The 27,004-nt window shown below is 38.8% G+C and overlaps 1 protein-coding gene across 7 annotated transcripts in view; it reads left to right on the top strand.

The window, feature by feature from the left end:
• The window catches only part of LOC138642361 (poly(rC)-binding protein 3-like), a 1,684,203-nt gene extending 1,660,810 nt beyond the window's left edge, over positions 1-23,393 (top strand). For 3 of the 7 annotated variants that reach the window (XM_069730482.1, XM_069730484.1, XM_069730483.1), the window contains one exon: positions 23,120-23,393. In XM_069730482.1, the coding sequence (XP_069586583.1) occupies positions 23,120-23,132 (13 nt within the window). In that variant the 3' untranslated portion in view covers positions 23,133-23,393. Of the gene's footprint in view, positions 1-6,616; positions 7,291-16,931; positions 17,092-23,119 lie in introns of those variants that run through there. The other 4 variants (XM_069730480.1, XM_069730479.1, XM_069730481.1 and 1 more) reach the window with 3 other exon arrangements.
• The last annotated feature ends 3,611 nt before the right edge of the window (positions 23,394-27,004 follow it).

Here is a 27,004-nt window from a genome sequence, read left to right as displayed (position 1 = left end):
ATTAGTCTAATATCAGTTAAGCAGATAAAAGGTCTGGAGCTGACTCCAGGTATGGCATTTGCATTTGAAAGCTGTTGCTGTGAACCCACAACATGTGGTCTAAGGAGTTCTCAATTGAAAAGAAACAGACTATCATTTGGCTGAAATAAAGAAGAAATCCATCAGAGATAGCAGAAATGATAGGAGTGACCAAATAAAGTTTGTAACATTCTGTGAAAAAAGCTCACTGAACGTCCATGGAAGTCAAGACAACAGTGATAGAAGATAGCAGAATCCTTTCCATGGTGAAGAAAAACCCCTTTACAGCATCCCCTGAAGTGAGGAACATTATCCAGGAAATAGGTGTTTCAGTATCTAAGTCTACCACTAAGAGAATACTACATGAGAACAAATACAGAGGGTTCACCACAAGGTGCAAACCATTATTCAGCCTTAAATTAGAAAAGTCATATTAGACTTTGCCAAAAAACATCTAAAGAAATCAGACCAGTTCTGGAAAAGCATTCTTTAGAAAGATGAAACTAAGATCAATCTGCGCCAGAATGCTGGAAAGAAAAAAGTTTTGAAAAGACATGGAACGGCTCATGATCCAGAGGATATCATATCCTCTATAAAACATGATGGAGGCAATGTGATGGCATGGGCATCCATGACTGCCAATGACACTGGGTCACTAGTTTTTATTGATGATACGACTGAAGACAGAAGCAGCTAGATGAAGTCTGAAAGTGTACAGGGCTATACTTTCTACTTAGATTCAACCAAATGCAGCAAGGTTTATTGGACGGTGCTTCACAGTACAGATGGACAATGACCCAAAACATACTGGGGAAGTAATCCAGCAGTTATATAAGGCAAAGAAGTGGAATATTCTGCAATGGCCGAGTATTGTCACCACATCACAACCCCTTTGAGCATTTCACAAAGGCAGAAAGACCCAAAAACAAACAACAACTAAAGTCAGCTGTAGTAAAGGTCTAGCAATGCATTACAAAAGAAGGAAACACAGTGTTTGGATGCAATGACTACCTGAAATCTGGAAGTATTGGACGTATCCAAAGGATTGTCTACAAAGTATTAAAGTTTATTTGTCCATTTAATTTTGAGTACCTGAAATCAGGAGACTCCGTAGAAAAATGGTTGCAATTCCTAAATGTTTCACAGGATATTTTTGTTCAACCCCTTTAATTAAACCTCAAAGTCTATGCTTCAATTGCATCTCAGTTGCTTTTTTAATAAAAAAAAGTGTGGCATGCAGAGCCCAAATCATGAAGACTCTGTCACTGTCCAAATAGTTCTGGACCTAACTGTCTATTATGTGCATACATCAGCACAAAGATAGGGTGTCTGTGAAAATTAGTGGGGTTAAACATAAAAATATAAATAACCGGCCTAATGCTCCATGAGGTAAGTACTGCGCCCCCTTTATTAGATAATAAAAAGTATACCTACATATGTTTATATATTTTTTTATTTTTTGTGGTCATAATTTTTGGGGGGCACAGAATAGTAGTGCTGAATTGGACACGGCAGTCATTTGTTATCTCTCCCATAGGTGCTTGAATAGCTATAGATAGGATTTTTATAACAAGGCCCCAAATCCTTTGAGATATATCACTTAATATATGGTATTTTTATTAGAGCTCCTGATTTTTTGTACAGAGCTTGCTTCTACTCCACAGTTAAAGTGTCCCTACTATTTTCTATATATTTTACGGACTTAAACTTTATGCAGAAATGTGGGGACCTGGGTCCTGAGACCCCCATTGGTTGTGCAAAACACTGAAGCATTCACTCATGCAAAAATGAGTGCTGACGTTCTGAATGAGCACAGGCATAGAGCGGTGTACAGACTGAGACTTTCTGCTAAGCCCATAAACAGATCCATGTGCACCCTCATGTAGGAGCTGAGCACCTCTGCTTGCAGGACTGAGCTCTTCAGAGCAGTGTTTTGACCGATCAATGACCCTTCCTACAAATGGACATTTGTAGGTGGGAATGGGGCTGACCTGTAGTTACCTTCATTCGCGGTGATGCGCCCTCTGCTGGATGTCCTTCGAGCGTGGGAAAAAAATCAGAAAAGTTCCCAGGCTCGAGTCACCGCGACTGAAGGTAACTACAGGTCATTAACCTACTTTCCATTCACTCACTGGGGTTTTACAGCCAGGAGTACAGCTGCATTAGCAGAGCTCCTGCCTGTAAAAAATTTAACCCCTTCAGATGGATTTACATCGTGGGACGTGACAGATCATCGGAAGGTATGAGATATTGTTGTTTTTTTATTTTTCCTTTGTTACAGAGCGAGGGTCTTCAGGTGGATTACCAGGATAATAAAATATTCCAACAACCTGTGTTTTAATTTCATTAAAAGACTTTGTAATAATGTGTTTGTTTGTTTTTAACCATTTCAGACTATTGGATTAATAATGGATAGGTGTCATAATTGACGCCTCTCCATTATTAATCTGGTTTAATGTCACCTTACAATAGCAAGGTGACATTAACCTTTCATTACCCCATATCCCACCTCTACATGGGAATGGGAAGAGAGTGGCCAAGTGCCAGAATAGGCGCATCTTCCAGATGTGCCTTTTCTGGGGTGGCTGGGGGCAGATGTTTTTAGCCAGGGGGGCCAATAACCATGGACCCTCTCCAGGCTATTAATATCTGCCCTCAGTCACTGGCTTTACTACTCTGGCGGAGAAAATTGCACGGTAGCCCATGCCAATTTTTTCCGCCATTTAACCCTTTATTTTAATAGCTAGCGCGCCCAAATTTTGCACATACACACTACTAACATTAGTAGTGTGGAATATGCAAAAAAAATGGGGATATGAGATGGTTTACTGTATGTAAACCATGTCTCATATCATGTCGGGTTTGGGAAGGAGATAGCAAAAGCCGGCAATTGAATTACCGGCTTTTAAGCTATCTAGCGCTGTATGAAATATTAATATATATACATATATATGTCTTACTGACATGTATATATATATATATATATATATACCTATTCTATGTGTCCACATTTATTCTACCTATTCTATTGTAAGCTGTGAGTGTGATTTTACTGTACACCACACTGAATTGCCGGCTTTTCTCTCTAACACCGCTGCGTATTTCTCGCAAGTCACACTGCTGGTCCGTGTGTAATCCGTATTTTTCTGGCCCCCATAGACTTTCATAGGCATATTTTTTGCGCAATACAGTGACAAACGCAGCATGCTGCAATTTTCTACGGCCGTAGAAGACCGTATAATACGGATCAGTAAAATACGGCTGATAGGAGCTGGGGCATAGAGAACCATTGTACCGTATGCAATCCGTATTTTCAGCACCTCTCTTACGTCCGTAAGACACTGTAGTGTGACGCCGGCCTATATGTGATTCTCCTCACTCCTCTTCTACTTCCTCTCAAATTTATATGGGCAAAAGCTGTAATCTGTTCAATTAGCATATGATTTTCTGTGTATTATTTTTACTTGGTGTTCAGCACAGATGAGTGAGTAGTAGAAGTGAGTCATAAGTGCAGAAAGACACACTTTTCTGTAATAAGATACATGATAAAGTTTTTGGTCTTTGTTTGTACTATTTATTTATGGAAAGAAATGGTACTTTAGGTTATTTTATAGGCCCAAGTAACATCATTACAAATTAGTGCATACATATTAAATTACATTTTCAGCATAAATAAATTATATTTCTGACACTGGTGCATCATCAGCAATTATCAACAGTCAACATTTGATTATTTTACGCAATGGGGCTTACAAACCTATATCAGGTGAAAATATTGCTCTTCATTGCAAGTAATTGAAAAAGGTTGATTCCTTTCAGGTAAGGGTTAGCCCCGACTGAAGTTTGTTGGAAAAATAACAAACCTTCGGTACTCGCCTTTCCCGGGTCCACCGATGAGTCTCTGCTGGTTTCTGGTGTTCCCTTCTGCACTGATGTCACAAAAAGAGCTAATAAATGAGCTCTGCTGCTGTTGTTCCGTCTACTTTTGAGCAGTGGCGCTCACTGATTGGCTGCTGTGTTGTTGACATGACATCTGCTCCGCAGTCCATGCCAGTCACCAATGTCGAAGACTTGCCAGTGGAATCTGTATTGTGAGAAAGAGCATTACTGAATGTTATCTCAAAGGGAACAACCCCTTTAAGCTATAACTTATCTAAGGCAAACTAAAAGATCATCACCTTCACTTTAATAGTTTCTTTTATTCAATTACCGTACTTTTCGGAATATAAGACGCATTTTTTCCTCCCAAAATGTGGAGGAGAATGGGGGATGCATCTTATAATCCGGATATATTGGCTCTGGCTGTGGTGGGGAGGTGGGGGAGCGGTATCGGAGGAGCAGCAGGTCACAGAGGCAGGAGCCGGCAGCTCCGGCTATCTCCTGTGCCCGCTGCCAAAGAGAAATGAATATGCACTGCATTCCACGCCCATGGGCGTGGAGGGCAATGTATATTCATTTCTTCCTGGCATCCTGGTATGATTGATTGGCCCCATCCCAGTCCTGATATCCATGGCTCCATCAGAAAAGATTAAAAAAAAAAACCTTTACTCTTACCTTCCTCCGCTCCCTCACAGTCGCAGCGTCCTGCTTAATTCTTGTAAGCAGCGCATGGCAGGGACATCATACGCTGGTCACAAGCAGCGCACAGCTGCATGAATACTCACCAGGTGTTCATCAGAGATCGCGGTGAGTATCTATTCCTATTCCGTAGCACGCACTGTCAGCCACATGCTTTCTGCTGCTGCCGGCTGTCACGTGTGCCGATACTTAAGAGTAACAAATATTCTGAATATTAAGAGTAAAGGTTTGGGTTTTTAATCTTTTCTGATGGGCCCATGGATACCAGGACTGGGATGGGGCCAATCATACCAGCAAGGGGATGGAGCCAATCAATCATTCCAGGAACTGGATGGGGCCAATCAATCATGCCAGGAACTTGATGGGGCAAAGCAATCATACTAGGAACAGGATGGGGCCAATCAATCATATCAGAATAAGAATGGGACCATGCATACCAGGACTGGGATGGGGCCATGCATACCAGAATGAGGATGGGGCCATGCATACCAGAATAAGGATAGGGCCATGCATACCAGGATATCGACGAGGGGACCATATTGACCAGGATAGGTGATCTTAAGTACAGAATTGACCACATTTTTTGCTTCAGTTTTTTTTTTCCTAATTTCCTCCTCTAAAACCTAGGCGCGTCTTATTGTCCAGTGCACCTTATAGTCCGAAAAATACGGTATATATTACAATAAAATTATCTAGTATTTTTTTCCTCTGAATATGGTTCCTGTTGTCTTTTACGCTGAGCTTTCTGAGTGACATTTTGGATTGACCACATATTACACATCTGCCAAGTCATTAGAGACCTACTGCTGCTTTCATCAGTTAGAACTGATCACTGGGGATCAGAGCAGCTGGACCTGTTGTAGGGCATCTTATCATCCCTGTTTCCCAGGCAAATACTTTTGGTATAGAGACCCTAACATGGAAGAATGTAAACAAAACAGATAGAACTCTCATTGGAGAGATAAATAGTTTTTCTTCAAAATTCTCAGCTTAAATGGGTAGTCCATCTTCAAGAAACATTGGTGCAGTGGTAAAATCTCATCTCGAACACATAATCGCTGTATCCAACCTCAATCACCCTTGGCTTGACCGGTCAGGCCAATGATGAGGTGCAGTGATCAGATGTGGCAGACAGTACACTATTGCTGAAGTGTTGTAGGCAGGGAGGTGGCACTGAAATGGCATAGGTAAGTAATGGTTCTTTCTTTTATTTAAATCTTTACATGCCTTGTCAATAATGTTTCTTGAAAACTGACAACCTCTTCAAAGGGGTGATATAGCCCTTTAAACTAAAAACTTCTACAGTTAACATTTATGTATTAGGGTTATACTCTGTGACTTCCTTATAATTTACTTTTAATTTAAAAGCAATTTTTTTAACATCAGTGGTTGATCAAAGGTATAAAAGATAAGGTGTTTACATATGAACGGTTAGACATTATCTTACAGGCAGACAGCTATAAGTGAATTGAAGGAGGTATTATAGGTACCGTAATAAAGGGTGATGACACAAAATCTTAAAGAAAGATTCTGATTATTTTGAGTGTTTAGTCTAATCACAGTCAAAATGGTAAAACAACTCTAGAACTAATTGGACATGCACAAATTGAAAGGCAAACAACCAGTGCCGTGGAGAAGTCAGAATTCTGTTTTCATTTTGTTTTAAGTTTTGCTTTATCATCTTTATCATTCTCTGCATTCCTGAGATTTCTTTCTTTCATTTACATTATACACACCTATGTTAAGGCATTCTTTAGAGTCGTAGTAATGTTTTCCTCATCAAATCATGAAGTACCCTTTTGTTATATCTCTTCTTTAACACATAACATGTTCCTCCGCTGACCCTCATTTTCCCTTTTTTCTCTTTCTCTCCCCACCCTCCATTTGTCTGTTCCTTTTGTTGACCAATCTAACCCAACCCCACTTTGTTTGCTCCCCCTATTCCATTCCTTTCTTCCCAAAATTTATCCTTGCTTGACCATCCCAACCTATTTGTTCCTGTTCCTCTCTTCGTTTGCAGCTTAGAGATGGCTAAACTGAGCACCCAGACTGCTTCCGTCACGACCCCTGTTGACCTCAACATGAACCTCTCTCAGTCTACCACCCCTTCCTCCACCCCTACCTCCATGGCTATGTTGGCGGCAGCTGCTGCTGCCTCGGCGATTAACGTCAATTCCCCTCCTCCCCTACCAACTTTACCGACCACCCACTATGCTGTTCCTGTCTCCAGTCTGCTTGGCATGAAAACTGTCCCACTCCTGGCATTAAATGCAGCGGCCACTGCGGGGGCCACTGGGAATTTACCTGCTTATACTGCCAAAATTCCATCGACGAGTGGGGTTAAGAAATCTGACCGACAGAAGTTTGCTCCATATTGAAGGCATGAGAACAAAGCTCTACCAAGATTGTCTGGTAGATCACCCTAAAGACAACAATATGGCATTCTTATTTTCTGTTTCATTTTTTATGTTGAATTGCAAAGTGTTTATTGTTGCTGATTCAATTTTGTCCTCTTTCCAAGACTATTAACCCAAAATAGTAACTAGTTCCAACAACATATGTTTTATCAGTTCTATTATTTATTTATTTAAGTTGATGTTATGTTTCATTCTCTTTTAATTTCTTTATGTATTTGTTTCTATTAAGGGGTGGGTTGGGGAATGAATGAATAAAATCACCTGGAACGCTTGCCTTACATATAGAGTTGAGCGAATTTTTCAAAATTTGGTTTCCGATTATGATCGGCGGCAAATATTGTATTTGCAATATTCGCCACACACAGCCGAACGTCATTGGAGTCAATGGGAGTAGAAATGAATGAATATGTTTGGATCCGATCATCAAACATAAATTCTGAGCGAATAGGGTATCAATATGGCAAGAATATGGCAAATTCAGATTCGGCGACCGATTCCAAACATATTCGCTCAACTCTACTTACAAAGTTAAACATTTGAAAGTACTGCAATGTTATCATTTCTAACATACAAATTAAGCCATCCCACACACCCCAAAAACTGATACAAGTAAATAATAGTTAAATATAGTCTTTTTCAAAGAAACAATATCTGCAGCTAGTAATCAGTTCATTAGTTAATGTCAATTGGCCAAGCCTTAAAAGGGTTGTCTAGTCTTGGGGTGCAAGTCTGCCGTCATTTTATGTGACAGCAGCCTTGTGAAACCTCACAGCACGTACACTGCGCACTATCAAGACTCTCTGGTGACGGCGGTAATGTGATCGCATGTAGGTGATTTGCATATTTCTGGCCATCTTCTGACCAGACGTGTCCAGCCGTGCTCTACACCATTGTATTGAGAGAAGCCATACATGTCTAGTCGGCACGTGACAACATGTGAGCAAATCGCATACTTGCAATCATGCGCCCTTCCTCTTCCACGCCAAGCCTGGACAACCTATAAAAGTGTATACAATACATCTTTTTGTAGTTCTGCTTAAAGGGATTTTCTTCTTTTAGAAAAATTGATTCCAAATGTTTCCTATGATGTAAAATAAAATAAGTTAGTACTCTCCCTCCTTGGATCCATTGCTGCCTGTCCGTTGCTTGTTTCAGTCTCAGTGTTTTGACTGCAGCTGTGATGTCATGTTGACAGTTCACTTTATCACTGCAGCCAATCACTGAGCTCAGCAGCATGGTCGTTGTAGACATCATGTGACACTGCTAAGCTCAGTGATTAGCTGCAGCAGTCATTTGAGCTGTCGACTGGACATCATCGCGGCAGTCACGACACTAAGACCAGAGCAGGAGCAGAGAGTTGGCGCTGGACACGGGAGGGAAAGTACTATTGGATGTTGTTATTTTCTGTCACAGGAATTATTTGAGGTCCACTTTTCTAAAACCTCCTCAAATTAAAAATAGTCAGATTTACATTGTGACTTCAATTCCTTGGCGATGAGTAGCATCTGTTACTATTCTGGCATCTGCAGAACTGCAGGGAGCTCACTGTCACCAGGACTTGAGTGGACCAACAGCTGCAGTTGATTGCAGTGGTGCTGTGTGCAGCCAATGGAGACTGACAGTAGTAAAAAGTGGCTCAACAAAATGATTGCAGGCATGGGAGGACACACATCCATTGCCCCTTGCCGCCTTGGGCATACAGACAAGTAAGTGCTTTCTCGCGACCTGTCCTTCAAACACAGTTTTATTTTTATACCCAGAAGAACACAAAACACACATTTGTTTCGCATCAAAAGTTATTTTACCATTACACTCAGCATCACGCTCATTGTCCTGAGCTCTGATCCAATGTTCGAAAAGATTACTGCAATATAAAGTAAACAATACAGAATGTTTTTACATTTCAGTGATTATTTTGTTGTATAGAAACAAGAATAATAAATGTATTTGTAGTAGCTAAAAACTGTTTGTGTTTTGTAGGTTTTTACATATTTTTATCACCTCTATTGTGGAACAGTTATAATAACACATTCGGTACACATATGTGTTAGCCTGCCCTCTAGTGGTCAATGTCTATATAGGTTTCCCATCTCATAAAAGCATGGAAATCTTACATTAGTGATATTTGGTAATAATAATGATGAAAATTAAACTACCATGAGGTTATAAGTTTTAACCTTTAAAATAATGTGCATAACCCTTCCCGACATTTAATCTATTACTTTGTATCTAGTTGTTAGTTATTATTAAGTTGTAACAATAGAAGACGTGTTGGCAGTGAGTATTATGCAGTGTTGGCATACAGAAGAGCACTGTAGAATAGCATTTATCATACATTTTACATATCATAGTAGTATATTAGCATGAAATAAGTCCTGCTAGCCACCTATGCATAGTACGCCTTGCACTGCATTGTGTTAGAGATTTTGCCATCTGTGTTGTGACACTATGGTTTTACTCACGTTTTTACATGAAGATGCGCTCAGATAAGGTTAGATCATAGCAGCTATCTACAATCTATTGTCAAACATTGAATTATAACATTTCAGACATAGAGAAGACACAGCTTGTAATGCGACAGGTTAATCCCAGACAACCCTCTTGCCGCAATATTTTTCACATTTTCTTTCAATAAAAAGTAAACCCAATTTGTAAAAAAAAAAAAAAAACTTATTGAAAATCTGGACATTCCCACTATAGAATCACATGACCTGGATTTCCTAGTTAGCGAAGTAGAGTCACATTAGTTATCAGGCTCTTTCATTATCACCACATTTCATATGTACAGATAGTTGTCACTCACCACCATATATTCCGACACACGTCACATAAATGTATAAAACTCCAGTAATATATTTCTAAGGACAGGAGACTGGAAATCACAAGCGTGCATGGAAAGCAGTAGCCCAGTTGGCTGTATACGTTTCCCATGCTGGCAGGACATTACCGGCATCAATCATCTTAACATCCCACCTGAAATATATCTTCATAGGTTTTCTACAAAATACACAAAACACCAGATTTATATCTAGAGCGGAGTTTATATTTCTTTTATCTATTGCAGAGAACATTATAAAAAATGTAAATGTTTGTATACTGAAAATCAGAGGATTTTTGTTTAATACACCCCAAAAGTCATTACCTTCTTCCTCAAATATGCCCAAAGATTTCTAAAATCCTTCTGAAAACTGGCCCTCGGGAAGTTTAACCCTTTTTCTTATAAAATATATTTGTCTTTTTATGATTACAAAGGGAAATTCATTTTCATCACATGTCCGGGAATATATCGGTGAGCATTATTTTCATCATTGGCTTGTCATGTCACTTTGCCTACTTAAATTCCCTATCATTTTCTTCATTAAAGGGTTGTCCATCACTATGATTATTGACCTTTCTGTAGGGTAGGTTGCTTAGTGGTTGCTTCCAGGTACTGCAGTCCAGCTCCTATTCCACTGATTGAACCCCCTAACAACCTGATATTGATGATGTTTTCTAAGGTGATCAATATCATAGCTATAGCCTATAGTCAGCCCCTTTAAGGGAAAACTGTCATGTTAGTAACTGCCGCATTGCTGTACAGGTAATGTACTATGCATCTCTAACATATCTATAAAGCTAAATGCCTCAGTGTATATATATATATATATATATATATATATATATATATATCTTTAGTCATTGTCTATGTAAATCCCAGGCTTCCAATCACATTCCTCCACCCAGTAGTGATGCCAACCATAATTTGATTGATCCTCACTGCCTTGATGTCACAGCGTTGTCAGAGGTGATCCTGCACCTACACGCTGATAACCAGCTCCCCGCGCAGTTGCATTGAGTATGGCCCCAGCTTCGTTTTCGATCTGCGCTTGCTCTGGAAGCTGTACACCCAGCTTTAATGCACACACCCAGGGCGCTGGCTGCCAGCACATCAGCACAGGCTTTCTTCGGAGAGCAGCTCGACGCCAAGGCAGTCCAGGCCATGCAACTTGGTTTACAGAAACATGTAAGGGATGCACATTACATAAGGCAAAATGATGTCACAGGTTAATTTTATTTGAGAATTAAGCAGTTACCGGATCTTTATCCTTATGCTGTTACAGTGAATCTCTAGAACAATTCATGTGAAGCTCCACCTTTAGATTAACATTATAGTATATTTTTAATATATATTTTTTTTCCCTTTTTTAACTCTGAAATTTCGAAAAAACAATTCCTGTTGTTACCTATAAATCATCTGAACATTGATGGATCATATGATGATTCATTTATTTCATATATAATTACAGCTTATGATAATCATTTATACAGAAATTCTGAATTATATAGTTATTACTTTCGCTGACCATCATTTTTTTAGTTAACAGCGCTACAGGAGATAATAAGGTGTTAAGTAACCAATTTTTCAGTTTTTCCAATTTCCCTTATTTCAAAAATGTTTGCAAAACTACATACAAGGAAAACATTTACAAAAAAATTGGTGATGCCATAACACTGCAAAAAATGCAAACAACATGTACTAGGTAACACCATATCTGGCACTGATAACAAGCCTTAAACATCTATATTCAGACTCCGTACCTCCCACTCTGACTAACTGGGTGCAATCTTATATTATGTGGTTGCCCTTGCACTTGAGTACGCACAATATAATGCAACATTTCTGTGCGGGAGAAAGGTATGGCAACCTGGCATTTTTTCCACCTTATGCCAGCTGTTTGACTGGTTCTTTCAGCAGGTAGACATGCACTGATTAGGTTATTGCAGGGTATCTTTATACCCCTTCCCAATATATGTTATACTATTACTTCTACTGTCAGGCACAATCAGGGGTGCTGATGGCTTGCTTTGATAGCAGGGGGTCTGCTGAAGACCCCTGTGCCTACAATGGTAGAACTCCTATAAAGCCCAGCATGTAGCTTGGCTTGATAGGACATCAAGATTTTCACTATATTCTCCAATACTCTGGTATTGCATTATATAGTAAAATTGGTCAGACAACTACTGTAAAAAAAACTACCAAATACAGTAAAAAGTAAAAGAAAAAATGAAATAAAAACAAATAAAAATTTTTGAATCGCCTCCCCTTTTCCCCATTAAAAAGAAAGAATAAAAAAAAATAAAAAACAAACATATTTGCTATCATTTTTTCCATAAAAGTCAGACCCATCAAAATATGACATGAATTAACCTGATTGTTAAACATTCTAACAAGAGAATGAGATCAAAATGCTAAGATTGTGGTTTTCTCTGTTGCTGCAACACAACAAAAAATGAAATAAGAAGCAGTTACATTATACTTACCCCAGAGTGATATCAGTAAAAGCATCAGCTCAAGAAAACAAGACCTCAAACAGCGCCATATACCTAAACATGAAAACGTGACGCGTCTCGGAACATGCGATACAAGCAATTTCTTTGGCGAATCCCCCCAAAAATTTTCACCACTTAAACAAAAAAGAACAAATTTGGTATTGCTGTAATTGTACTGACCATGAGAATCATACTGACAAGTCATTTTTACAGCACAATGAGCACCTATAAAACGACCCCCCCCCCAAAAAAAAAAAAAAAAACAATTATGGAATTGCATTTTAAGAGTAATTTCACTTCATTTGGATTTTTTCCTGTTTCTTCAGCAAAACGCATTGTAAACTTAATGAGTTAAAGAGTTGATTGTGACGTATAGGATCGCTACTTCCAACAGGTGGCGCTATAGAGTTTAAGTCCTCTTATTTTCAGAAGAGGCAATTTGCAAACTTAATGATGTCATTCAAAACAAAAAAAAATCCCACAAAAAATAAGCCCTCATACAACTACATATATAGACAGAAAAATAAAATAAGGCTATGGCTCTTGTAAGAAGAGGAGGAAAAAACAAAAGTTAAAAATGTAAATTCACCAGGTCAGGAAAGGGTTAAGGTGGGAGGCCTTTAAAGATCCATTCAAAAACTGGATAGTGGTTTGCAGGTAGCAATGGGAGTTTTTTCCAAATGGATTGATTTTCAATGTGACAATAAAAATGGTAAAAAAGTTCACAGACATATAAATGCTACATTAATTGGTTAAGAAAAACTAGAGTTCCAATTTGAGCTTTCCGCATATATCACTTACCTTTACATTAAAATGACGGAAATTTGCAGAAAAAGAGAATGGACCGCACCTCCACAAATTATGCATTGATCTAATGCTGCAAGGCAAAAATACAGTGGGGCAAAAAAGTATTTAGTCAGTCAGCAATAGTGCAAGTTCCACCACTTAAAAAGATGAGAGGCGTCTGTAATTTACATCATAGGTAGACCTCAACTATGGGAGACAAACTGAGAAAAAAAAATCCAGAAAATCACATTGTCTGGTTTTTTATCATTTTTTTTTCATATTATGGTGGAAAATAAGTATTTGGTCAGAAACAAACAATCAAGATTTCTGGCTCTCACAGACCTGTAACTTCTTCTTTAAGAGTCTCCTCTTTCCTCCACTCATTACCTGTAGTAATGGCACCTGTTTAAACTTGTTATCAGTATAAAAAGACACCTGTGCACACCCTCAAACAGTCTGACTCCAAACTCCGCTATGGTGAAGACCAAAGAGCTGTCAAAGGACACCAGAAACAAAATTGTAGCCCTGCACCAGGCTGGGAAGACTGAATCTGCAATAGCCAACCAGCTTGGAGTGAAGAAATCAACAGTGGGAGCAATAATTAGAAAATGGAAGACATACAAGACCACTGATAATCTCCCTCGATTTGGGGCTCCACGCAAAATGCCACCCCGTGGGGTCAGAATGATCACAAGAACGGTGAGCAAAAATCCCAGAACCACGCGGGGGGACCTAGTGAATGAACTGCAGAGAGCTGGGACCAATGTAACAAGGCCTACCATAAGTAACACACTACGCCACCATGGATTCAGATCCTGCAGTGCCAGACGTGTCCCACTGCTTAAGCCAGTACATGTCCGGGCCCGTCTGAAGTTTGCTAGAGAGCATTTGGATGATCCAGAGGAGTTTTGGGAGAATGTCCTATGGTCTGATGAAACCAAACTGGAACTGTTTGGTAGAAACACAACTTGTTGTGTTTGGAGGAAAAAGAATAATGAGTTGCATCCATCAAACACCATATCTACTGTAAAGCATGGTGGTGGAAACATCATGCTTTGGGGCTGTTTCTCTGCAAAGGGGCCAGGACGACTGATCCGGGTACATGAAAGAATGAATGGGGCCATGTATCATGAGATTTTGAGTGCAAACGTCCTTCCATCAGCAAGGGCATTGAAGATGAAACGTGGCTGGGTCTTTCAACATGACAATGATCCAAAGCACACCGCCAGGGCAACGAAGGAGTGGCTTCGTAAGAAGCATTTCAAGGTCCTGGAGTGGCCTAGCCAGTCTCCAGATCTCAACCCTATAGAAAACCTTTGGAGGGAGTTGAAAGTCCGTGTTGCCAAGCGAAAAGCCAAAAACATCACTGCTCTAGAGGAGATCTGCATGGAGGAATGGGCCAACATACCAACCACAGTGTGTGGCAACCTTGTGAAGACTTACAGAAAGCGTTTGACCTCTGTCATTGCCAACAAAGGATATATTACAAAGTATTGAGATGAAATTTTGTTTCTGACCAAATACTTATTTTCCACCATAATATGCAAATAAAATGTTAAAAAAACAGACAATGTGATTTTCTGGATTTTTTTTTCTCAGTTTGTCTCCCATAGTTGAGGTCTACCTATGATGTAATTTACAGACGCCTCTCATCTTTTTAAGTGGTGGAACTTGCACTATTGCTGACTGACTAAATACTTTTTTGCCCCACTGTATATATAACTGAACATGAGGTTCTTAGTTTAACCTTCTGATCAGACTGTATGAAGCCCACTGCCACATCACGGCAAACCTCGTAGTGGGTCCTTATTGCCTTATCAAAGCGCTGACCACTGCCACTGCAAAAATGCACTGGCACGGCAGACGGCTTGGTGCCTCACAGCACCCATGGTGCAAGACTGAGTCCCCATGACTCCTGACCGCACCACCCACCAGCACAAAACCACAGCAACAATGGCCGCCACACAGCACCACACCAAATGAAAGGAGCATTGAAGCTCACCTTCCTCAAGCTCTCCAGTGAGATCAAAATGGGCTAGACCCCTTTCTTTACAGTCTCATGCTAATTTAAAATCACCTGTTCTAAACTCAGTCATGGGCGCTGTGCACACCAAGCTATCCGCCATGCCGTTGTACTGTCGCTGCGGCAGTGGTCGGCGCACGGCTCCGCTTGGTTAGGGCGATGGGGACCCACTAAGAGGTGATGTGGCAGTGGGCTTCATACAGTCTGATCAGAATGTTAAAATAAGAACCTCTTGTTCAATTATATATTTTTTGCCTAGCGGCATTAGATCAATGTAGGATTTTTGGAGGTGCTGTCCACTCTCTTTTTCAGCAAAATGCTGGAAATGCTGGAATATAATACCGGGTAACAAGGCTGAAGCGGCTAGTCCCCATACACGTCTTGTAGGCAAATCCAGAGATGCTCTGTTCGCCTAGACTATCCATAGTTTGTCCCAAGGCCAGAGGGTAGGCACAAATCCCTCACTTTTTGCTCTTATGGACACATTTTCACAGCAGTGCAAACTACAAAGTGAGTGAACATTCGGTACTCGGCTATATTTACACATCCTGACCAGAATGGAGAATCCAATTGAACTTGCCATCATTAGGATAAAAAAGTGTTTTCCACAAAGACCTACTGACATACTCATCTGTAGGAACATTACATCTGCCTCACATTAATATATGTGCATGGAGGAACACTAAATTGAATGGTTATCAAATGTTACAACTCTCGATAAATCGTCTGTGTTTGCCCCATTCAGACGCCCATAATGTGGGTGCATTATGGCATCTGTATTAAGGCTGCAGGTAAGGACTGATGGCCAGTCTACTGAGCCAATCTAACAGCACCATAGATCTCTATGATATTGGTTCAGACATTCATATATTATAGACCTCACGTTCAGGCTGGGACTTGTGGCTGTAATATGGATGATTATATATTATATCAGTAAGTCACATTGCACCTCGGTCACAGACTAGTGAGCTCCATGGAGTATCCGGAAACATGCAGCCTCAGGGGACACTTCATTAAATCCTTCTTTTCTATGACAAATAATGTTCTTCATTGCATTGTTGGAACTAGTTGGAATCATGTTTTGTTTCTTTTCACTCACTTTCTGTGTTTTATTCTGTGTTGCTTAGTGCTGAGTTAGACATACAGCATGGTTACCTCCAATCTCCAAGGTACAGGCACTGTACAGCGGCAATGTTCACTAACTTGCGCTCCTCAAAGTATCATAGCTTTAATAGCAGATATTTACTCGGTTGTACCAGCTGCAACTCGATTTATGGTATCATACAAATGCAATATATATTTCTGATATTCAGTGTTTAAACCATGTTTACTCCAAGGGGCTGTCATGTAATCACCCCATAAGAAAGAGAATCAGTATTACTGTACGGATGCGGCGACAGTACCAATTTGTATTATGTGTCATTTCTGTATTATGTAGGTTTGTTCTCACTAGTGCACTAAATATGACATTGTAATCATTATTAAAAGTCACTCTTTTTACAAATTGTGTTTAACTGAAGTGTTTCTGTTTTGTACATATATAAATATATATATAAAAGAAAAACAGAATATAATACAATGACTCCCTGGCTATTAACAGCTTACAATAACTGCTGTGCAATGTTCTGAAATATTGTATTTATGGTTTATTAACTCTGAAGTAAAAACTGTTGTAAGAATTTGTGGCCTGCATTTCTCTGCTCTTTTATGCTGGTTGTAATTGAGTGTTATGTTCGCTAATGGTGAGAAGAATTTCCTTTCTTGCTTTTTCCCCCATCTATTTTCTTTCCACCTTCTAGGCTTTCCTCAGAAGTCACTGGCCTGGGGGCAATGTAGTTTACCCCAACATGTTCCTATCGTAATAGTCTCAAGACAGGACTTTTCCTCGAAAGACAATGATATCTTTGGACTTAAGCACGTGGGGGATTATTGCTTGTTAGAATATTTCATACTATAGAGAGAATCGCAAAATGTTTTTTATTTAATTTGCTCTTTTATTTTCCTAAAGCATTTCATTCCTTCATTTTTCTCTTCATATCACAATTGTATTGAATGGATAAGCACTGTTGTGATTTTGGGTATTTACACGAGAGTTTTTCTGCTCAATGTTTTAAGTTCATGCTTAGAATATATATATATATGATTAAAATATATATATGTAAAGCATGAACCTTTTGTATTACACAATGACTGTATTTCACTGTAGATTTAATGGTAAGTTAGATAATTTTGCATATATATACAGTATATGTACACACATATATATAGATATCTATTATTAGTATTATTATTATCATTATTTATATAGCACCATTAATTCCATGGTGCTGTTCGTGAGAAAGGGGTTACATACAGAGTTATAGATATCATTAACAGTACACAAGTTTATGATGACAGACTGGTACAGAGGGGAGAGGACCCTGTCCTTGCGGACTTACATTCTGCATTATACATTCACACATATATATAGGTATATATGCAAAATTATCTTTGTAGTATATATATCTTTAAATAAATTTTTCCTGACTAAAGTGAAAATTAGATTTATTTTATGCTAAATACATACTAGGAGGGGTTCATGATTTCATGTTACCAGAAAATAGAAAGTTCATTAATCTATGGCATTTATTCCAGTTTATCAGGAAAATTCCAGATGACCAAATTTACACGAAGGTATAAAATGAACAGAACATTTGCGATTATTTACTAATGTTGTCAATAAAAAAATCTACAGGAAGGAATCAGCTGAAGGATTTCCATACCGGCTATATCCACTTGTTCTTATAAAAGAATACCTTGGCTTGTTCTTTTTATTGGGTGTCATTTACAGCATCTACCATCTCCAGTACATTATATAGTGTCACATTCTTACATCCTTTAGGGAAAGTACTGAATGGAATGGAGTCATCTTAGTAGTTTCATAAAGGCTTATGGGTTTAATGTATTCAGCTAATAAAGAAAACGTCAGAAAATGCTGATGCCGTGTAATAACAAATGGCACATGGAAAAGAAACATTAGAACACGTAGCACACTGGCAGCCATTAGAATTACTATCATTTCCAGTAGACCATAGGGTTACAATCTGGGATATGGACTAAACTACAAAGAATTTATCAGACTTGTCACAGGCTGTGAAGGATCATTATTTCTGATATGCTAAATCTGCACCCACGGGGACCTCAATAGGAAATAATGACATTTCTTCTGATCATTATTTGATGCAGCTGCCTATAGCCAACGTGTGACGGAGATTTAGCTTCTGCCACAAAACTTGGGATTCGAGACATATAATGGCGACACACAAGCAGCGTCTCCTGTTCTCCTTGTATTAGTTGACTGCATCTGAAAACTGCATTTTAAAAGCTGTCATCACTGTATGGAAAAAGTGTGCTCTGGTAGAAAGCCTGTCTGCTGTAATCTGTCATTTCTTCCCAACCACAAAATACATTTTAATAATAATATAGCATGGGGTACCTTAAACACAAATGAACAATGACGGCACAAATCAATATAAGGGATTTAAAATGAATGGTATGAACATTGATAGAATGGATGATAACCTTCTGATGGCTGGAGATCCTACCACTTGGGCCCCAACCCAATGAGGCTCTGGAGTTTCGCATTTCCATGCAGTAAAAATTTCTCAATTTGTGGGCTTTCAGACTGCCATAGAGTACAGTGTTTGTATCTTAATTGTCCTATATGCAATAAATAAAGGGGTGCTGCTTGACCCCAACTCATTTCAAACTGGGGTACTCCAAAGCAATGTGCATGGACACAGTGGGGGTCCTAGCAGTTGGAGAACCAGTGATTTAGCAGGTTATTAGCTGTCCTGCCAATGGCTGATATTGTGCAGTAACTACTATCCCATGGATAAGCCCATGGTTCTAAGGTTCGCCTTGGTGCTCTATACTGTGCCTGCCATTCAGCTGTTTGGCAGCTGCTCTTAGCTAAACATTGCTGAAAACATGCAAACTGATCAGAGTCGGTGACAAGTAGGAGTCTTTTCAGCTGCACAACATGCCATAATGCGAGCACCAGAAGCTTTAGCGCTCTACAATGTATAATTGTAAATTGCAGAACTTACCATTTTAAAAGATTACCAGGAAATAAATATTATTCATTGTAGGATGAAAAAGAATGCAATTTCAACATTATCTCGGTGTCAGTTCTACTGAGTTTTCACAATCTATACATGGTCAGTAAAAGGGAATCTTCATTGTTTATAGCGGCTCTATCACTAGAACAGTGAAGACGTTCCTGAAGTCTGGGCAAACCTACCTTGGTCGATCATAAATCTAATGTACACAAGTGCAGATTTCCTCTCGGTGACCTTGGTTCTGGCAGCAGAAGGTTTTAAACATTGGTATTATTCATTGGAAGGGTTGCTGGTGACAGGCTTTTCCCTAGTGTAGTGCTATGGAGCCTGCAGCTTCTACTGCACATGCGCCAGAATTCAGGATGAAGACAGTGAAAAGTACAATTGTCAATCAAGCTAGGTGGGTGCAGATAGAATATGATGCCTGAATACACTTGGACTAACAGTGTGTAGTTTGAATGATTTGAGTGTACAGAAAGGGTTAAAGAGTCATTCTGGGATGGATTTGCCAAGTAAGTACACCATCCTCATCGGGGCCAGGTGATCTTTTAAGGATATATACAGAATTTATTGTTAGATCTGGGGGCAGATCCATTTTAACGTTAAAGTATTAAAATAAATCTTGCCACAACTGTTCTATAAGAAGATTTGCATATGTGAGCATAACATGACCATGATTTTTGATCTCTGAAGTGAAATAATATTAGTTCCTTTATAATGACTTCTAGAAGAGATCCTAAAAATATGTAAATCACTAAAATATAATACTATACTAAGGTTAAAAAAATGCAACTCTTTGACGTTCGAACAGTTAAAGAAGCACTCCCATCATTTTTTTCCTCTTAATATATTGAACTAATCATATTATATACCACTGTGTACTTACAATTGCTAATTTAGTTTTTTACCCAGTTAATTCTACTGTTTTCCACTAGGTCTATGACATCATGTGATTAAAAACTGACTACCTGAATTCTACTTCACTCTATTTAGAAACAGTAAGTCTATTTTCCCTGCACAAGTCATCAATAAAACTACAAAGTGTTTGAGTGACCTAGAATTTTTATTCTCATGATGACTCATGCAGATGAAATTGACTTAATGTTTCTATGTAGAGCTAGAAGGATTCAGCCAGTCAGTTTTTCTTGACATGATGTCATAGACCTAATGGAAATAAGAAGCATTAACTGGGCAAAAGCGGAAATAAGCAATTGTAAGCTGATAGTGCTATATAATATGATAACTGCAATATATTAAGAGGATATAATCTTTGATGGGAGTGCTGCCTTAATCCACAGTATTGATCTAAAGGAGAGCTGAAATACCAAAGGAAAGAGGACATTATGTTCCACCGCCAACTAGGTCAAGCAGAATAAATCCTTTGACTCATGTCCAGTAATTTAGTATCCAAAACTTGCAACATTATATCTTTAATGAATGTTATCAAGACCCCTTTTGAATTCAACCATAAAAATATTGTGTGGCACAGAGTTTCATAATCTCGCTGCCCTAAAAGCAAAGAATCCCCATCTAGAAAACCACTAGACAATGGATCGTTATATTATTGGTTCCTGTTTACCGTACAGAAAAAGTTATGGGCTATATCCACATATTAGTGCTGATTTATGACATTAAGTGCAGATCAAACTAGAGCACCAAATCGGATTCCAAGTGCCATTTTCATAGAGTACTTAAGAAGGTATAAGCAATTTCACTTCCCACTAGCTGGAAGCTGTCAGTTCATCTGTATTTATTACATATGGAAGGTCATACAGATCATGTCAAATATATCAGTGTGACTAAAAAGAAAAAAAAAACATCATGTCTATATTTGTAATATAAAAGAATTAACAAAAATATAGTTTTTCTTTTGAGTTGAATCGCCTTTGCTTAAATGTTTGAGATTATATAGGAAAAATATATATCTTTGTACCGTGTAGATTTGTACCAGTAGATAGAAAATATTAAAATTTGAGAGTCCTCATGGCTTGATACCTTTTAATCGCTAAATGAAAAGATGGTAACAACTTCCAAGCTTTCAAGACTACTCTGGTCTCTTTATCAGGCATAGAATATCACTAAATTGTATGCCTTTCTAGGAATATGCTCCTCAGACCATTTAGTGGCATCACAACCATGGACCAGACGCCAATCACTGGACAATAAAACTTTCACACTCCTTGTCTATGAATGAAGGGACCTAAGAAGTATTGAAAGCTTGCAATTTGTTACCATGTTTTCAGTTGGCCATTAAAAGGTATCAACCACTGAGGACTCTCAATTCTAAATATTTTTGAGATTGTATAATAACTTTTATTCAATATACTTTAACAAAAACTGTCCATCTATTCATAATGTCAAGTACATGCCATATTGACAAACCGGCTGCTCAAACCTTATTCTACATTGACAGATTTTTTTCTGGCGTATTTATAACTTGATGTAGTTTGATAAAGTGTCAGAGAGCTTTTTCCTACTAGCCATCTATAGATAGCTCCTTAGGCTTTACCCTCCTCTCTTTACTTCACTTGTATTTTTGTTAGTGTGGTTTAAAGAAAACTTTACTTTTAAAGGTAAATATGCATTTCTTTCCTCCCCTTTCTTTTTCAGATGGCCATAGACATTAGGCTAACAATTCCAACTATTTTGTGATCAATAATATTAATAATTTGGTACTGTGTGACAGAATACTTGTTGTTAAAGGAGTTGTCCAGATTCTATGAGACTGCAGAATCGTGACAGTGTGTGGTGAGCACGCTGTCAAAATTCCCCCGTGTTGCCCTAGGGAGCGGACAGTCACATGACACATGTATGTGCTGACTAGACGCATTCAGATTTCTCTTTAGGAAGGAGTGGCTAGAGAAAAGCCAGACATGTCTAGCAAGTATGCACATCATGTGACCACCCAACCACAACCAGGGAATAATGACAGCATGTGCAACGCTCGCTGTCACCAACCAGCAGTCAACAGACGCAAAGAGGGACTACAGTCTTTTGTACTAAGCCAAGACAACGCCTCTAATACTTAAAATAATTCTCAGTAATTAACTTTGCACTAGAAAACAACATGGAGTCATTGCAATAAATTTCAGTTCAATTTTGGAAGTTATCCATGTTGTGGTAAATATCTGTATATGCCCCTTTCCCTTCAAGTGTTCTTATTGCAGAATAGATTGGAAGATTTGTATTGTATATGTGTATGACAGGAATGATAGGACTTAAAAGACTACAGATTACCATAAACAGCTATTATAAAACTCCAACCAATGAACTAAAAAACATTTCACACTGCAGATGCCTACAGAAATTTGTGTTGCTTAGTATCCACTCATTAAATAGAAACTTGCCACATAAAAGCTCACATATTGTCATATACATATGAGAGAATAGATGAGCATACTGATTGGTCAGCCCATGCTGACCAATTATCAAACCGATCTACTTGTTCTCTTCAAATAAGCAAAGAAGCCTCAAATATGTCAAATGGATTTGCCCAGTTCAGGGAGGCAGGGATTAAAATCAGTCAATCTTCTCATCTGTATCTGGGAATGTTGTTTGTAGCTCTCCACTGGCGTCTAACAAGTAATAAAATGGGTTTTTACTGTTTGTCTTCCCCCTTTCTGTTCTGTTGTCTGCTCCTAATTCCTAATATTCCCAATTAATTCTACACATTACATTTCCAGCATATCTTTACTAGCTCAATTTTTGTACAACTATTTTTGATACCTCTAAACCAACCATGATTTTTTAATTTCATTTAAATGTTGCCTTATCAGAAAAATCTTACAATCCCTGGAAAAATGAGCTTGACTATGAAGCATGAAATATTTGTTAAGTTCCATATTCATCAATAAAACTGTAAGAAAACTCTTTTCTTCTTTTCACAGTTTCTTTTGGTGAATATGAATTAATCCGTATGGATTCAGCTTTACATCGGGCCTTCATCTCCTTGAAAGCGTCAGGAAATTTTGTGTCCATCGAGGTTCACTGCTTGACTAAGGAGTTGGATAGAGCCACCATACTCTGCTATGTGCTTTTTTCATTGGAAGTAATTATTAAACCGGCAATAGTTTGTAGAATGTCAGTGTGTTGGTGAATGATCATTCTTATGAGAATGAATATAAACTTGCTTAAAAGAAGATGATGACCTATACAGAACACAAAAAAGGAAATAAAAGAAGAAAAAAAGACATCTTGTAAAATTGCGAAAAGCAGTAAATGTGTATTTGCACTCTCCCCAAAATACATTGGTACTAGCTCAGGTGGCTGTTGTGGCTGAATATTTTGGAACACTTGTTTTTCAATTATTCTTTATTTTAGACAAAACAGTAAATACAGTCTGCACCGTGAACATTATCTGTGTAAAACGATTGGGCCACTCAAGCCATTTTGAACTGTTTGACTACTTGAAATGGCATCATTTTTTTCAGTATTTTTTCTTGGTGTCACATGTGATCGAAATAATGTGTCTCCACCTAGAATACGCTGTGCATTACTAATCCTAGTAACTTAACCCGTGTAAAACATTTGAGGACAACGCTACAACTATGGGGAAATTGTCCTATGGGGCAATTTTTGAATAAAGTCATTGGTATCTTATCACCTTTATCATGATACAACATAAAGAAAAGCATTAATGCCATCAGGGGATAATGTGCTGTTTTAAGCACAATTTTACCTTTGACTATCTAGTAAAGGGGATATGTGCCCATTTTGTATATTCTGTTGCCTCCTCCAGGAATTCTTACTGCCCTGAAATTCTTGAAGACACCTCCTCCAGGAATTCTTACTGCCCTGAAATTCTTGAAGACACAATCCCCAGACAGATCATCAGTCATTAGCAATGTGGAGTCTGCAGAGGTTACATGTAAAGGACAGTACATGCTGGACATGTTTGCGTCACAGACACAATAGCCTCTTCTGAATACAAAATAATCTGTGCTATGGCTGCTGTAAAATATTTATTTTATAAAGGGCTGCCAAGGAGTTACCTGTGTTAACATCTTACCAGACCTGTATAGGAATGAAACTGATGTGGCTGCAATGCATTATGCTGTTATGTCAGTCAGTATGTGATGGCTGCGCCGTGTACCTATTGATTTCATATTTTTATTTTAATGTTCAGTGCCCAAATAAACAGTCATTTTCTGCAAATTAAATATTTTAAGCATTTCGTCACCTTCAGCAAAACAGTCCTATGAATACTAGCAATGACTATAAACTAGTTCATTTTGTTATCAGTGTGCACAATATTTTTCAAATGCAAACGTAAATGTGTATGTATGTAAATGTGTATATATATAATATATATACATACACACACACATACACTGAATGTGCATCATATGCAATGTGGACCAATTTATTTTGTCATCTGATCAATGTTCATGTCTCACTTCTTTTTATGAAACTATTTTAAAGAAAGATGGAGACATACTGCAACAGTGAGGAAGTGAGTAGTGATGAGCGAGTGTGCTCATTACTTGGGTTTTCCGAGCATTCTCGGGTGTTCTCCGAGTATCTTGGGCATCATGCAGCTATGGGGGACACAAACATAATCTACGAGCACGTGCAAGATACTCGGAGAACACCCAAGCATGCTCGGAAATCTCAAGTAACGAGCACACTCGCTCATCACTAGAAGTGAGTAACACCAATATATTCCGTGATCAGAAACAGTCCTAGTCAATTGTAATCACCAGTAATTGCAGCATTCGGCCGAATCTGAAGGACAGAGCTTTAATGTAACTAAATAAAGAAACCTTTTAAGACAATCAAGTCTGGCGTATGTCCAGTGTTTTATGCTCTGACACGTTGACAATATTGGAAGAATAAATGTTCATTATCTATTTAAGTCATGTGCTTCTTTTTCCTTCCTTTTTTGCAAAAATGAAATAAGAATACAAGTCTACCAATACCATTCTACAGTGTCATCTATAAGTTACAGCAAAGTATCACATCATTGGCAGAGTCATGTAGAAATTCAGCAGTAACATATCTACGCTGCCACAGATCATCATCACAGATATTCCCTCTGTGTCTCTCTCATACCCAATAAGACCATGGAGTGTGGGAAGAAAACAAAGCAAACTCAGAGAGAACATTTACGTGCCACATGCAAACAAATACACCATCTGTAAGTTTTAAGAACTTCAGTGGAAAATGTTATATCTTGTATACAAGTGTACATAGCAACCAATCATGTTGCAGCCTTAATATTAAAAATGGCTGCTGAAAAATGAGAAGTAGATTATGATTGGCTTCTTTGTTCAACTGCAACACTTTTCCATTGTTCTCCCTATATTTTCTGTGACATCAAGGTTTCAACAATGAAATCTGTTAAAATACAATATCTCTAAATGTTTCATTGCTCAAGCATGTTAAAACTCTGGCCAAGAACACTCACAGATGTTGAGACACTGACATATCATGTCCCAAACCAGAAAGGAAGGACTTCTATTTTATATCAGTCTTGGATTCTGAGTTTCCTCCTCATCTATATTAGTATATAATACAACAATAATATTTAAACACTATAGCTTTGTACTACTGTAGTGTAAAACAAGATCTACCACATGGTGCCGAGTGAATCCTGAGGAGCTGTGGCCAAAAAGGTTCTATTTGCCATATATTTAGACACTGCACTGGTACAATCCTTTTGTTGGAACCCTTTGCGCATATGGCCATAGCTGTATACCCTGTGTTGGGTCCCAAAAGTGTGAAGGGAGCTCAGGAAGTGAGTTCTTTCTCACATGGTAAATGCCAGTGATAAGAAAGTTGTATTTAAATGACTACATTGCCAGTGTGCAACTGCACTATCTCCAATCAGACCCCTGTGATGCAATGGTGCACAGATGGGTTAGCATGGTAGCCTGGAGGCTACAGAAAGACCTTATCAATACCATCTTGGTATTCCCATAAAGCTGTGAAAATCTGAGTTTGAGGGTTGTAATAATCACTTAGGCAGGTTAACAATGCCTAATATATGCCCATTGTTGTGCAGCAAATACAGGTGGATGGCCAAAATACATTGCCCTCAGTCCACAAGATCCCCTCCCTGAGGTCAGTAATCCCACTGCCCTTTTACCAGATGATAGTCTCCCAACTTTTGGTTGGTCTACAGATTTCGTATCTCCTACCAGTATAGTCTGTATTCAAAGTTCATGAAATCTAGACCAGATGACACATCCCTCTACCCGTAGCAAGGGGATCCAGCCTAGCCAGCAACCGATCTCCAAAACTCCAAAGTCCATCCACCCATGGCTCCAGGACCTCAGTCTAGATCCTCTCCCATCAATGTCACTCCAACAACTCCCTTACTAACCATGTGGCTTCTTTTCCTCCCTCCTCCTTAAACATTTGCTTTTAGCTCAAAGAATGAAGAATATTCCCAGAGCCCATCACCTGGGACTGCATGCTAGACTCCCTGTAGTGACAGCTACATTGGGTCTACAATCCCCATCCACACAATGGGATATTGGCTGGCAGAACAATGGAATGATAGAGTGCCTTGATTACTAATCTTGAGTTTCGCCTTAAGGTACCGTCACACTAGACGATATCGCTAGCGATCCGTGACGTTGCAGCGTCCTCGCTAGCGATATCGTCCAGTGTGACAGGCAGCAGCGATCAGGCCCCTGCTGTGCTGTCGCTGGTCGGGGAAGAAAGTCCAGAACTTTGTTTCGTCGCTGGACTCCCCGCAGACATCGCTGAATCGGTGTGTGTGACACCGATTCAGCGATGTCTTCGCTGGTAACCAGGGTAAACATCGG

This window comes from Ranitomeya imitator, chromosome 6, assembly GCF_032444005.1.
Source record: "Ranitomeya imitator isolate aRanImi1 chromosome 6, aRanImi1.pri, whole genome shotgun sequence".
Lineage (NCBI taxonomy): Eukaryota > Metazoa > Chordata > Amphibia > Anura > Dendrobatidae > Ranitomeya > Ranitomeya imitator.
Note: the sequence above shows the minus strand (reverse complement) of the source record. Positions and strands in the feature narration are given on the sequence as shown.